Source organism: Accipiter gentilis, unplaced genomic scaffold, assembly GCF_929443795.1.
Source record: "Accipiter gentilis unplaced genomic scaffold, bAccGen1.1, whole genome shotgun sequence".
Lineage (NCBI taxonomy): Eukaryota > Metazoa > Chordata > Aves > Accipitriformes > Accipitridae > Astur > Astur gentilis.
The window spans coordinates 397,975-413,034 of record NW_026060884.1 but is presented as its reverse complement, the minus strand read 5'-3'; the positions used below and the strand labels follow the sequence as shown (position 1 = coordinate 413,034).

The 15,060-nt window shown below is 47.9% G+C and overlaps 1 protein-coding gene across 6 annotated transcripts in view; it reads left to right on the top strand.

Moving 5' to 3' along the window:
• The first annotated feature begins 253 nt into the window (after window positions 1-253).
• The window catches only part of LOC126037032 (electroneutral sodium bicarbonate exchanger 1-like), a 105,762-nt gene continuing 90,955 nt past the window's right edge, over window positions 254-15,060 (top strand). Inside the window, exons 1-8 of one of the 6 annotated variants that reach the window (XM_049797261.1) lie at window positions 254-297; window positions 1,115-1,227; window positions 2,132-2,317; window positions 7,915-7,985; window positions 8,821-8,955; window positions 9,770-9,902; window positions 11,858-11,979; window positions 13,260-13,440. In XM_049797261.1, the coding sequence (XP_049653218.1) occupies window positions 11,915-11,979; window positions 13,260-13,440 (246 nt within the window). In that variant the 5' untranslated portion in view covers window positions 254-297; window positions 1,115-1,227; window positions 2,132-2,317; ... (2 more) ...; window positions 9,770-9,902; window positions 11,858-11,914. The other 5 variants (XM_049797260.1, XM_049797262.1, XM_049797264.1 and 2 more) reach the window with 5 other exon arrangements.

Here is a 15,060-nt window from a genome sequence, read left to right as displayed (position 1 = left end):
CTGCCCTGCCTCCCTCCTTTCCCTCCTCCGTATTCCACACCACCACCCCCCATCATCCATCAGGCTCCAGACCCCTGGTGTGCTGCCTGCACCATGTTCTCTGTAATTTTTTTTCCTTCTTTTCCTTACAAGTTGTTGTTGTTTCTTTTTCATGATGATTAAACTGTTTTTGTTTCAAGCCACGAGTTTTCTCACTTTTGCCCTTTCCGCTTGTCTCCCCGTCCTGCTGGGGGCGGGGGAGCGAGTGAGCGGTCGCGTGGGCCTTCGTTGCCGGCTGGCGTTAAACCAGGACACGAGGTGAGTTGCAAGCCCTGCCTGGCTAATGCTGGAGGCTCTCTGTGTTCCTCCTGCCATCTCGACAGGCCGTCCTTGTTCTTCATCGCCGCTTTATAGCGAGCACCTCTCGCTCTGTAAGCGGCAGTACTGGGGCCGTGTTGCAGGCGGCAAAGGGCAATTGTGACGCTTGCTGGCAGGAGTGGCAAGGAGTGCGGAGCCACGCTCCTGTAGGGAGCAAAGATGGAACCTCGAGGGCTCTATGGTCCTCTGCTGAGGACATCTAATATCCCGACAGGCCTCTTTGCTTTCCCTGCCTCACGTCTGATTACTTTGCACGCCAGAGGGCAGGGCGGTAAGTAACACTGTGCAGCGTCTTTTCGATAAGAGACAAGCCCCGCGCAAGAAGCCTTGCGTGCGTGCAGGATTAGGAGAGCAGCGTTCTGATAGCACGGAGGTGCCCACCCCGACCGAGCCCCAGGGTCGCCGGGGTATCGCTGGCTTGCAGGTGGGCCGCTCGCATCTGGTGCGCTGGGCCGCGGCCTTTCCTGCCGAACAGAGCTGCCCCTCCGGCACGAAGCAGCTTTGGGTCTCTTGTGGCCTGCCTTCAGGCTGTCACCTGAACCAGGCGTTATTTTTTGTTGTAAATCTCTCGCCAGCGTCTGCTGCCTGGCTGCTGTCGCTCCTGCAACCCTGATGCCACATGCAGAGGGATACAGCAGACCCTGGGGCTTGCCGAGGTGCACCGCAGGGCCCGTATGCCGCACGGCCACATAGCGTGCGAGCGAGCGAGGCTCCGTGCCTAGGAAGCCTCGACTTGCAAGACCTGTGTTACTCCTAGGGGGAGGATGGCCGTGCTGCCGGAGTTACAGAAGAGGTGGGGAGCGGGAGAGGAGCAGAAAGAAGCATCTGAACTGGCAAATTCTCCTGGCAGTGCCAAGAACAAGAGCTGTGGTGAGCCCTGGGCCCTCGGGGCCCCGTCTCCCCTCTTCGGCGTTCTGGTCCCTCCCTGCCCCTCCCTCCCCTGGTCCCTTCTCTTTCCCACACCCCTGCCCATTTTTTCTTTTTTTTTTTTTTTTTTTTTCTTTCCTCCCTTGTACCTCTGATACTGAAAAGCTGGTCAAAGAAACTCCCTAAGACTCGTTTTGGAGTTTTAGAAAGCGGGCATTCTTCATTGCAGTGCTGGATGCACGGGGGATAGTTCCACCTAGTGTGCATGCCACAGCTTTAGCACAAACAGGTTATATAGAATAACTAATTGCTTATTAATCAGATTAGTACACATATACATAAAAACGACGGCAACCGATTATCATAGTACTGCCTACATCCGATCATGCGCAATGAAGGATCCATTTGAGATGAAGGGCTGCTTTTGCGACCACCGACCTATTTGAAGTTCTTGCTGGCTGTCTTCGAAGTCTTTATTCTTGTCCTTGTTCTTTGATCTTGAAGCTTAATGCAGTTTCAATCACATGTGGTCAGTTTCAGCATTGTTCTCATTTAGCGTACAGGAACATCTAGTCATAAGAGCAAAGAACTGCAAAACTTATGAATAATTACTAGTTAGTCACTTCACTACACTTTTGTAATTATGTCCCCAGGTACCCTTTGTCTACTGTTTCAACAATAATGTTAATACATGATCATTTATCAAATCTCACTTATACAGTTATCTAACAGCAAACCAGTTTTCATCAGTCTACATTTTAAAGGAAGTGTTGCATTGTGAGCTGACCTGTTTAGCTCGAGTCCTAATTAGGGCAGCTGCTAGCCTCTCCCTTTGCTGGAATTCCTCTACTCATTTGGTGTTATTTTCTTAATATGCTGAAATACAGTTGTGATTTTAATTTTTCAGATGTGTTGTCATAAGGGTGTGGTGATGCTCAACAGATGCCCCATCCTGTGGGAAGCACCCCCTCCATGGGGCAGGCAGTGTGGATTATCTGGTGTTGGGTCAAGAACCCAGAGCGGAATTGCTGTTGCAGATTATCCCAGATGAGGTTACCTACTCTGGATTACCTGGGTGGAGCCCCTGGTGAAGGTAAACCTCATGCATGACCCCCCCCAGCCTGTGCATGTTCTTGTGCACATATCTTACCACCGCAAACTAGCCATCTAACCCACCTTCCCTGTGAGTTTTTTCCCATGCCGATTGGTGGGGGCATCACCCCCTTCCGCCCACCCGCTGTGTATCCCTGAAGTTCCATGTTTTCTTGGTGTCATTTGTGGCTGCAGCCCCCCTCCCCCCCACCCCAAACCGCGGGGGTGTGGCTTCTGCTGACCCTTTCCTGCATGACTGCAGGGGGTGTTGTTGCCCCCCTGCCCTGCCCTGGCCTGTCCTTGTAGGGCATGGCTGCTGCCTGGTCCCCCCCATGTATTTCCATGGGGTTTTTTTGGTGTCTTTTGTGCTTTGGGGCTCTTGTACCTCTGTTAAGGGAGTCAGCTGGAGACATGCTCAGGGGGACTCTGCATCATTGGCTATTCACAGGAAATAATTTGTTTTGCAACCAGAGATATTTTGGAGACGGAATTCTTAAGGGATCTAATTCTGCTTTTTGATTCATTCCTATCCAGAAGGTAGTTCTGGTAGAAGTAAGGAGGTATGCACAGTCTTGCTAGAAATGAAGCATAACCCCAGAGTGTTTTGGCTTTTTTATAGGAAACTAAAGCACATCATTTTTGATAACAACATTGTCATTGCATTTAATGAGCTAGTTTCCTACCTAGTTTGGAAGGGCATCTATTGTTTTCTATCTAGGCCCCAGACAAATTAAGTTGAATTCCCTACCTGGTCCCATTGCTGATGCAATAGGTGTAGCTGTAGCACAGGAGCAGGTATCATCGTTGTCAGTAAGGGTGACTTTCTCTGTTCAGGGTCTCATTTGCTGTAAATTTAAGGCAGGTGAGAACAGTGCTGCTGCTCCTCCAGCTGACTTTATAGCTGCTGGTGGTTTGCCCTTCCCCTTTCCCAGGGGATTGTGCTAAGGGTGGTGGGTGGGGGCTCGGGGGTATTTGAGCCACAGGCTCTGCTGAGGGAGCTCATTGTGCTCCTGGGTTTCTCTGGTGTTGGTGCTCAGCTCTTCCTTGAGTGCTTTGCAGCTTTTGAGCTGGCTCAGCCCTTTGGGAAGAGGTGTCTGCCTGAGGTAAGAGCTTCAGGACCAGTCAAGGTTCAGCAGCATGTGTGGTAGAAAGTAACACTTTGTCCTGGGTTCAGCTGGGATAGAGTTAATTTTTACAGGAACCTGGGATGTGGGGGGCATAGCTGGGGCAGCTGACCTGAACTAGCCAAGGAGCTATTCCATACCATGTGATATCATGCTCAGTATATAAATGGGGATCGGGCCCGGGGAGCGCTCGACTTTCGGTGGGGGAAGTGGTGGAGCGTTGGGTTCCGGGTGGTGAGCAGTTGCACTGTGCATCACTCTTTTTGTTTACTCTTTCGTTAGTACCGTTGTTGTTGTTGTTGCAATTTTGTTTTTGTGTTGTCCCAGTAAACTGCCTTTATCTTAACCCTTGAGGTTCCTTTTTTTTTTTCCTTTTCTCTCCTCTGTCTCCTCCCTATCCCACCGGAGGGGGGCGGGAGGAGTGAGCGAGCGGCTGCGTGGTCCTTTGTTACCGGCTGGGCTGAAACCACGACACACTTGTATGCAGCTTTTTTTTTTCCCCCTTTCTTTTTTTCAGGTCAGTAATTTTGTTTCGAGTGTTCTGTTTCTCGAAATGAGCATTCAGTGATGGAGTTAAGTATTCTTTATTGCAGCGCTGGAAGAACGGAGGATCGCTCCTCCAAATGTGCTTTCTGGCTGGGACTAATTGTATAGGTTAAATACCTGCCTTACATACATATTCATAAAATTTCTGAGAAATAATATACATATTCATTGATTTTCCGAGAAGTCATTAGCATATGTAAATGTCCTTTATGCATGCGTGTTGAAGGTCTTCGGTGGTCTTCTGGAGTCCTCTGGTGGTCTTCCATAGTCTTCCTCACTTGTCCGCTGTTTGAACTTTGTTGTACGAGTTTGCGCAGTACGATCCCCTTCTGGGCCCCACAAACAACTTCTCTGCTTATCACCTAGCTTTTGGCTCAGTCACCACAAGAGACAGAACATATTTTCTTATCAAACAGAATACCTCCTCAAAGAGGGCATGTTATTTTGTCTTATATTACAGACACAGGAATCTTGTGCTTTATGTCCTTGGCTTGTCTATGTAAATCAACTTACGGAGGCAGTTGTTAACCTTCTAACAAATTCCTGAGTCTTTTATTTAGCAATACACTGAGACTAAACATACGTTCTATTTCTACATCTACTAGGCCTAGTGTCAGTTTCTGCATCAGTTCAGGGGTAGAAAGATGGTTTAATAGTATGCATTGTTTGGGGGTTTTTTTTGTTGTTTGGTTTTTTTTATTCTTCATGCATTGTCTTTTCCTGCAATTCCCAACTTTATTGAAGAAGGAACGTTGGGTTTTTAACAGTTCTGCTGTGTAAGTTGTTATGTCTCTTAACGGGACTGATGGTGACATTGTTTAGCAGGGGTTAGGGTGAGCATCTTGTATGTATTTGTATATGGAGTTTTAGTACTACTGATGAAAGCAGAAGGGCCGTGAGGCACAGTGCCCTTCAGGGTTTGGGGTGCCTTTCCTCATTGCCCACAGAATGCCACGTTGTCCTTAGAATCTTTGCAGCTGGTGGCAGGCCCCTCGTAGATTACAAGGCTTGGGACTTGACTTTCTTTTGTGGGCATGTAGCAGAGCTCAGAGTCTCTGGGGAGCTGTAGGTTAGGGGGTGCCCCCAGAATTTGGGATGTTGCTCAGAAGAGCGGCTCTTGAGGAGTAGCCACTGAAGGGGGTTCAGGAGTGCAGATTGAGGGCAGGAGGTGTCAGGAAGCAGTGGGGTTCCTTTCCTGACAGTTGAGGAGAAGAAAAGGGGTTTCTTAAGTTTTGGGACTGCTGGGGAAAGGGAGGAGGGTTCACCAGCCCTTCTCAGAGGAGTTTTGCAGTTGGATTTGAATGTCATAGAATCGTAGAATGGTTTGGGTTGGAAGGCACCATAAAGATCCTCTAGTTCCAACCCTCCCCCACGGACGCCGTCCGCAAGACCAGGTTGCTGAAAGCCCCATCTGACTTGGCCTTGAATGCTTCCAGGGAGGGAGCATCCGCAGGTTCTCTGGGCAACGCGTTCCAGTGCCTCGCCACCCCTAGTGAGAAACGTCTTCCTAACGCCTAAACTAAATGTACCCTCCTTAGGACTAAAGCCGTTACCGCCTTGTCCTATGGCTGTACTCCCTTGTAAAAAGTCCCTCTGCAGGTTTCTTATAGGCACCCTTTACGTACCGTGAAGTCTGCTATAAGGTCTCCCGAAAAGCTGCATGCCGGTGAGCGGTCCGAGAAGGTGAGGCGGTCGTCGGCCGGGTCGGTGTTGAATAGCAAAGTATTATGGGGCTGCTCGGTTCAGCCTTTACCTTCTGTTGTGGAGGTGCTGTGTGGGCTATCTTTGAATTGGATGAGCGTTTCAGGTGAGCTGTGGATTAGCGAGGAGGAGCGTGGGGCCGATGGCTTCTCACGAGTGCCACGCTAACGTGGTTTCTCTCGGTACCTTAGATACCACGAGTGATGTGGCTGCAGGGTCTGAGTCTGGAATGAGCGGGGAAGTGAACACGGTGGCACTTGTGAGGAGGGGGGAGTTGGGGAAGTAGTTGGCGTTGGCCAGCGGGATGCTTACTCCCTTTTCTGATTTGTTTGTGTTTGTTTTTTTCATTGCAGATGTTGAAGAGCAATGTTCCCCTTGAGGAACATCCCAGTTAGCCCGTGTGGTTTTGTGGAGGATGGATTTGGACCCTCAGCCCTCTGAAAGCTAAGTTGAGGGACCAGGCTGAGAGGAAGGGACAAAGCTGGGAATAGCAGGGAGGAGTTTTAAAGTTAGCGCAGGAGAGAGGGCTGTCCCAAAGCAGTCGCCTTTGCGCAGGAGAAGGGAGCGGGTTGCTTTTCAGCATGAGACCCGTGTGTGCCGGGCAGGGCAGTTCCAGCCCGTGTCCGCGGTGGCGTGTAGTTTGTGTAGTCTGTCTTGTGCGCTTAGACCTTCCTCGGGTCTTGATGTCCTTGTCGCGCTTTGCGCCAGAGGAGCGAGGCATGCGCTTCGGGTGCTGTCCCTAGGGTTTTGAATGCTCTTACTCATTGGCCCGGTGCCAATCGGGTGCTTCTTTTCTTGCGCTCGGAGCTCTAAAGCATGGATCGGTCTTGGCGGGTTCCGGTCAGTGCTCTATGGCAGCATTTTTTCAGCCTGCATCGGCAGCTCTGCTCTCTAGCCGTCCGTTTTCTCGGAGTGGGACTTCTTCCCCGCATCCTGACATCCTTAGGTCTCGACGCCAGGCTTCTGGCGCATCTGTCGTCTGGGTTTTGACAGTGCTGTCTTGTAACGGGCCGCTCCGTTTGACTCCTCTGGGTCTGCTGTGGAGCCTCCTGGCCTCGCGGTTGCGGCCCCGTAGGTCATCTTGCCCGACGGCGCCTCCCGTCCGGGGGTCATTCTTCTTGCTGAGAGTTTTCTCTCTCGTTGAATCACCTCATTGGTGGCGTTCCACGTGGTGACGTTCTGCACACGGTGTGCTTGGCTTGGAGCTGCTCTGCCTGGGGGGGTGTGGAGTCAGGGGTAGGTGGAACAGCGATAAGAGTCTACAGGTGAAACGTTGATGTGCCTAGACCGTTTAGGCGAGGGTTGTACAGTCATCTCGGCTCGAGTAGCCATCAGCGGCCTGCGCGGACAGCCGTGCCGATAGTGTTTCACGGAGACAATTGGAGCCGTGTGGCAGGGGTTGTTGAGGGGCAGTGAAGCGGATTTGAGTCTCTAAGGTGTTAAGACTTGCACGTGATGGGCTCCAAGTTTGGCCCTGGGTTTTTTTGGTTGGTGGGGTGTAGGGTTTAGGGTTACTCCATGCGGGGCCCGGATGATAGAACACCAGTATGATGATCAAAGTCGCCCCTTTATTGAGCTTAGCTGATCATTCTTACACAATTCTCTAAGTTGTTTAGAAGCTTTGATTGGCTGCTGCACGCAAGCATGTGGTGTCCACGCGCACAAGCGTAAGCGGTGATTGGTTACATCGATACTGTCCACGCGTAGAAACATAAGATACAGTTAGTTATACTCGCTCTGTACACGTGCATACACACAGGATATAATTGGCTATGTTAGAGCATGCAAAACTTGTCTTAGTCCAACTGGTCGAGATAAGCCCCTGAATTGAGGTCGGTTGTGCCAAGTTCCCTTTATCGTGGAATGTGCACCTGTGTTTTTCTAATTGGGATCTTTCTTCTTCTATCTTCTTGTTTGTTCTGTTCAGAGCCTTCAAAGGTGTCTGGAACTCTCTTGCGACCATGAGCTACTTTCAGGGCCAGTAACTAAGTTCCATATAATTGAACCCTACAGTGGGCAGGGGTGTGTGTGTGTTGGGTTTTTTTGTTGTTTTTTTGTTTGTTTTTTGGTTGTGTGTTGTTTTTTTTTTTTGTTGTTTTTAAAATGACAGGCTGTAGCTGCATTCCAGATGGTCTTTGTAGATGGAATCAAGACCTCTGGAGTTGTGAAGCTCTTGCTCTGCATCCAGGTGACTCATTCAATATGTTTGTTTGTTTTTTTTTTTCAGATGTGGAGGGACAGGATGTGTCCCACAGAGCGATGGGGGAAGGCAGCAGAGCACTGTAAGGAGTTGAGTCCGTGGGTGGACTCTGAAGGAAGATGCATCCGGTGGCTCTATGAGACTGCTTTGCTTTGCTGTGTTTTGCAGTTTTCTTGCATTGTATTGGTCTGTATTTGCCTTTGCCCTGTGGTGTTTTGTTGTGTATTTTTATCGACTGTCATGTGAGACTGTCTCGCATTGCCTGGCCCTGCATTGTGTTTTGTATTGCAGTGCTCTGTACTTGTATGGATTGCCACCTGAGACTGCCTTGCCTTCTATGGTTCTGTATTGGTTTTGTATTGTTTTGGTCTGTACTTGTATTGACTGTCACGTGAGAGTCTCTTGCATTGGCCCTGTTCTGTTTTGTCTGGTATGGCAAGGCTCTGAGTTGTTTTGCCTTGACTGAGGTAAGAGTACTGCCTTGTATGGCATTACATTTGCATGTGAATTACATGGCTCTATGTTTGTGTGTGTCTTGTATGGCATTGTAGAGGCAGCGTAGAAGGTTTAATGACTTCGGGCTCTTTGCATGCAGAGTTGAGGGGATCGCAATTGGACTGTGAACTAGCATTGAGTAAGGCAGGAACTGGGCAATGGTGTTCATCTTGTTTATGCAGATGCTTTGTGGCAAGTCTCTAGAAATGGTCAAGGCCTTGAGGTCTAAGTAGCAGCGTGATGGGTCTTGGAGCGATCGGTAACTTTGGGACAGCTCTGTGTTTGTGATGCTCTGGTTTTTTCAAGTGTCATGGAGGACACTGGCTGTGAGGATGTGTTATTTTTGGAATAGGTGGGAAGCAGGGTAGGGGAGCGGTGGAGGACTTCTCTCTCGAGGATGAAGTGTCTGTTGACAAGCTTTGTGTGTTGTTTTTGCAGGTGATGACAGGGCACGAGAGGTGCTTGAAGGAACCTTGCGTTTAGGTGACATGGCGCTACGGAGGTTGGACTGTGACACGTGGCACTGTGAAAGCTAATTATCGGGTTGAAAATGCACGGATGGTGGAGATGATGGTGCGTGTTGAAATGTTGGTGTAACGGAAGGGCAGTTTGTGGGGAGGTTGGTTGGAAGGAGGTTGGGCTGGGGCCTGGTTTTTTGCAGGTAGGGTGCTTTTTTGAGGCCCCTGCTGCTGCAGACGGGGTGACGGCCTCTTGAGGCCTGTGGACGGTATGATGGATGAGTTGAGAGTGAGGGCTGGCGTTCATGTGATCTGAACGAGTGGTGTGTTGTGAATGTCTCTAACCTTGTAGGGTTCTGTGGTTAAGCCTTTTTGGTTTTTTTTCCTTTCAGGTTGGATGTAGAGTTGAGATGTTTTTCAGGGAATTAGGAAAAAAACCCCAAACTTAGAATAAGAAACCCCAGCTGGGATATGGGTTGGTTTTTGGTGTGTCCTCCCCTGCCCCATTTATTTTTTCTTTTCCCTGGTCCCAGCTGCTCCATGAGGCAATGTTGATCGCCAATGTTTGGACTGGGGTCTGCCTCGGGCCTGGGTTTTCAAAGACAGGGTGATTTTTTTGTTTGGTTTTTTTTTTTTTTTTTTTTTTTTTTTCTCCAAGGCTCCCGGGAACGGTGTTCCTGTGGAGCGCTCCCCTGGAACCTGGTAATTGCCAGTCAGCACAGAGAGATATGTTGTTCGGTGGATGGTCTTTGGAAGACAGTTGAGGATTTTGTGGGGGGAGTTGGACTAGATGGCCAGCATGGAGTAGGCCAGGGTTGTGAAGTGCGTGAGTGTAACTGTATTTGTCTGTGGTGGGTTTGTAAAATATTTGGTTGCTCTTTGTAGCTTGTGATGTAATGATATTTTTCAATTTCTGGTTTTGTGTCGAGGTGTGGAAGTGGACGGTCTGTCAAGATGATTGGAGGTCACTCGTTTGGTGCCCGGGAACAGGGATCATGGCGGTAATGTCACCTCAGGGAGTAAAACTTCTGGATGTGCAGCGATGTATGTAATGGGAGCGAGGTATGTGGAAAAGACCACTCCGTAGAGCATTGCAGGTACTAAATAGTGGCATTTCTTCTTCAGGTAATGCTAAATTTTTGGAGTTTACATGTATTTGTAAAAATAGTGATTAAAAGAGGACTAAATCTAATAGTGTCAAATATTTGACGAGTGAGGCCATAAGTCTTTTCTATATATTGTAGAAAAAGTACATTGTAGAATTGGATTGAAATACTGACATAGCTGAATCTATGTGGAATGAGTAATGGACCAAATGAAGCACTAAAAATAAAATGTAAAAAAGGCAGGTAATTATGTGTCCTTGTGGGAATTACAGTACTAATGGCAATCACAAAGGGAAGCGTAGAGGGAAGCATGGGCGTTTAGTGCCCATAGGTAAACTTAGCTGTTGAAGTAAGTGAAAGTGTCTGTTGGAATTAGGCATCCAAGGGCGAGTTGTAGATACCTTGAGGTAAATGTAGCTGCTGCTGGGTTAATGGAAAGGGGGTGCATTCCTTCCTCTAGTGATTGCAGAACTTTGAAATTGGAGCTGTAGGTAGAGACCCGTGAAATGGGCTCGGGCGTGGTGCGGCGCCGAAATGGGCTCGGGCGTGGTGCGGTGAAATGGGCTCGGGCGCATGTGTTACTTTTCTTAAAGGGGCTGAGGTACTGTGTAACTCTGAAATGGGCTTGATGAGTGGATAACATGTGTGTAATATGTGAGGGGTTTTTTTATTCTGTTGTCCTTCTCTTTCCCTGACCCTTTGTGGTGCTCTCTACTCTTTTCATTCATGTCTTCTCTCTCTCTCCAACCTCCTGTGCTTTTCATAGTCTCTCTCTATCTCTTGTCATTATTATCATCTGACGCTCTGTGTTACTTTCTGTCCCACCGTATCATGTTGTATGTTTCTCCTGCTTTTTTCTTCATCTGTCCAGATCCCTGTCCCTTGTTTCTTCTATTGCTGTCCCTCTGCCTTGCTTCCTCTTGCCATCTTTTCTGTATTTCTCTCTGTTCCCTTCCCTCTTCCATCCTTTCTAACTGTATCCCCCTCTCCAGCTAGCTGTCCCTTCTCTTTTCTCTCTTCCTCCATGTCTCTCTCACAGCCTATCAATGACAGTTGTTTTTTCCTCCAGTGCTGTCCTGCTCTGTCCCTTGTTTCTCACTCTCGTTCTGTCATGCTCCCTGTGTCTTTTTGGAACTCCTCCATCTCTGTCCTGTAGCCTATCACTATTTTTTTCTTCTGCCATCCCTTTGTCCTTCTTTCAGTCTTTGTGTCTCTCTCCCTTTGTTCTCCCTCCCTTCTTTTTTTTCCTTTCTTGCTACATCTCTGTTCTGTACCACAAAAGCACGGAGGGTGTTTAGTAACAGAGAAGAAGGATATAGGCAAGGACAAAGGAAATTAATGGCTGTTATTCGGGAAGAAAGGGGAAGAGGGCCTAGACGAGACTCGCCCCGACTGGGCAAGGATCAATGCGCTTTGTGTAAGAAATTCAGTCATTGGTAGAGGGAATGCCCAGGGAACAAGGAGCATCAGAGGGCTCAAACAGGAAGAACAGTAGCCTCTGTGAAGGGAGACTGACGAGAACCTGGGGAATCTACCCTAGCGGATCCACTGGTTATAATTAAGCTAGGGAAAACAGAACAAGAGGTAGAATTTTTGGTAGATACAGGAGCAACATACTCGGTTTTGAATCAGGCTTTGATGCCCCGGGGAATGATTATGTCACGGTGAAAGGAGCGACTGGCCAAAGTGAAAAGGCATAGTTTTGTAAACCTTTAGAATATAAATTAGGAAAACAGTGGGGCATTCATAAATTTTTATATATGCCGAACTCCCCAAAGGCCCTTTTGGGAAGGGACTTGTTGGAACCATTGGGAGCAAAAATTGTATTCAAGAAGGGAGAAATTACTCTGGAGGTAAAAGATCAGCAAAATATTCAAATATTGAGCCTAACCTTAACCAGTCTCCCCCTAGAAGGAATCATTAATGAGGACATCTTAAAGCAAGTGTACCCGGGGGTATGGGCTACCGATGCACCTGGAAGAGCGAAAAGTGCTCCACCTGTTGAAGTTAGGATCAAGGAAGGCCAAAAGCTGGTAAGAATTAAACAATATCCCCTAAAGAAGAAAGACAGAGAAGGAATCCGGCCGTTGATAGAAAAATTTTTGCAGTTGGGACTATTAAAAGAGTGTGAGTCTGAATTCAATCCCCCTATATTACCTGTTCGGAAGCCCGATGGGTCATATTGGGTGGTCCAAGACTTATGGGCGGTGAATAAGATAACTGAAGATCTTTACCCGGTAGCGGCGAACCCATAGACCCTGTTAACCGTACTAACACCTGAATTGACTTGGTTTAGTGTTTTAGATTTGAAGGATGCTTTCGTTTGCCTCCCTCTCCATGAAGCCAGGCAAAACTTACTCACATTTGAATGGGAAAAGCCCAAGAGCGGTCGAAAGACCCAGCTCACTTGGACGGCCTTGCCACAAGGATTTAAGAATAGGCCTACCGTTTTTGGCAATCGGTTTGCGAAAGACTTGGAATCCTGGGAAACCCCGTCTGAGGAGGGGAAGCTGTTGCAGTATGTGGATGATATCCCGATCGCCACCAAAACAGAGAAAGATTGTACGACGTGGGCGGCGAGTCTGTTGAATTTCCTGGGACTTCAGGGGTACTGGGTATCCAAGCAAAAGGCACAGGTAATGCAAGGCAAAGTGAATTATTTGGGCTATGAAATTAGTGTGGGACAAAGACCTTTGGGACAGGCCTGTAAAGAGGCAATATGTCAAACTGGGAGACCTCAGACAGTAGAAGAGTTATGGACTTTTCTGGGAATGACAGGGTGGTGCCGATTGTGGATCTATAATTACGGATTGCTTGTTAAACCACTGTATGCGTTGACAGCCACTAAGCAGAAACACCTTGAGTGGAATAAGGAGACCAAACGAGCCTTTGAGCTACCGAAAAAGGCTTTGATGTCGGCCCTGGCCTTAGGACTCCCAGATGCGAGTAAGCTGTTTCTTCTTTACTCCCATGAGAAGCAGGGCATTGCTCTGGGAATATTAGCACAAAACCTGGGCCCGTATCGATGGGCAGTTGCCTACCTCTCTAAGCAGTTAGGCACGACTGCAAAAGGTTGGCCTGGATGCCTGCGGGCGGTTGCGGCTGTGATACTAAATACACAGGAAGCCCGAAAGTTTACTCTGGGCCAGAAGATGACTGTTCTGGTGTCTCACGCAGTATCAGCAGTACCGGAAGCAAAAGGCGGACACTGGCTCTCTCCACAAAGATTCCTGAGATATCAAGCTATATTGGTAGCGCGGGATGACGTGGAGATTGTAGTCGCTAACATTGTCAACCCAGCTTCTTTTCTCAGCAGGAACACAGGAGAACCGGTACATCGTGACCGTTTGGAAACCATCGAAGCAACGTACGCCAGTTGCCCAGACGTGAAAGACGGCCCCATGGAAAACGGGGAAACTCGCTTCACAGACGGAAGCAGTTACGTCCTAAACAGTAATCGACACGCGGGATACGCCGTCACTGCCAGCCAAGAGGTAACAGAATCGGGGGCTTTGCCCAGGAACACCTCCGCACAGAAGGCAGAAATAATTGCTCTAACCCGCGCCCTGGAATTGGCCCAGGGCAAAGTTGTGAACATTTATACAGACTCAAAATATGCCTTTGGAGTTGTACACGCACGTGGAGCAATTTGGAAGGAGAGACGACTAGTGAGTTCTCAAGGGAAAAATATCAAACACGCAGAAGAAATTCTGAAGTTACTGGAAGCTGTCCAGCTCCCTAAGAAAGTAGCAATTATGCATATTAAGGCACACCAGAAAGCGAGCTCAGATTTGGAAAAAGGGAACGAGCTGGCGGACAGAGAGGCAAAACAAGTGGCCAAAACACAGGTAAAAACAGAAGGGGCCTTAATTCCTGATAGGTGGATTTCCCTAGAAGGTAAGCCAGAATACACTAAGGAAGATCAAAAGCTCATTACAGGTTTAGAAGGGTCATATAATGAAGAGGGGTGGGCTCATACCCCACAGGGAAAGCTAATCGTTCCCTCTTGCTTATTACGGCATTTGATAGGGGAGGAACATAGGAAAAGACATGGGGGAACAGAAGCCCTGTATAATCATCTGATAGGAGAAATTGTGGCTAGGAATTTATACGCCACGGTGAGGCAGTGTGATCGCACAACAGTGTGATCTTTGCCTCCAGACTAATCCTAAGAGCACCTCCAAGCTGGAAATGGGCCAGACTGGAAAAGGCAATGGGCCTGGACAACAATGGCAAATTGCTAATGTTTATTCATTACTAAAACACACCCACTTGTGATTTGCAGCTATGCGTGTTCCGTAGCTTTCTCATGGGAACTTCTTCAAAAGTTACTTATGAAGTTATGCCAAGGTCACACTGTCCCTGTTTTTCTCCTGATATCAGCAAAGCCAGCTATTTTCGGCCAAGGCCTAGTCTTGCTGCTCAAACTGACATTCTTTCACACAGAACTCTGCTCGCACAGCTCTTCTATAGACCCATGTCCTTTTTCATGAAGCCAATTCCCAACAATTCCCCCTTTTTCTTTTTGTGCGAGTAGAGCTTGGTGTGTCAGCTTTGAGACTCCTTTTATCATGCACCCATACGGAATTCTAACTATTACACAGATTAATATCAATATACCCAACCATCATAAGGCTTCCTTAATCAATGACATTACCCATAGTGTTATCCCGCCGAATATTGATTGTAACACTCCATCAAACCAACTAGTTTCTTGCTGGATCTTTGTGTATGTTTCTTCAGCCAATCTATTTGTTTGTATATAGATTGAGGTAAAATTTTAACACCTGCTGTATTGCCCTTTGCAAAGATCTGTGAACACAATTAATTAAACACAGTAAAAACAACATTATACCTAATAAAATACATAAGCACACAAAAAGAGGTTTGATTAATAGCTTTAGCTAGTGACACCCAAACATTCTTACTGTCCCATGGTGTTAACCGATGTGGATCAATCACCGGTGTCACTGTCATGCTGCTTACTACAGTCAGTGTGTTCCATATCAATCTCAGCATAAGGTTTCAAATTTATGGGTAAATCAGGAACGTATCTGCCAGACATGGAGGATGTGATTTTTTTTGTCCAATTGCTGTCAAGGCTTGCCGTCCCG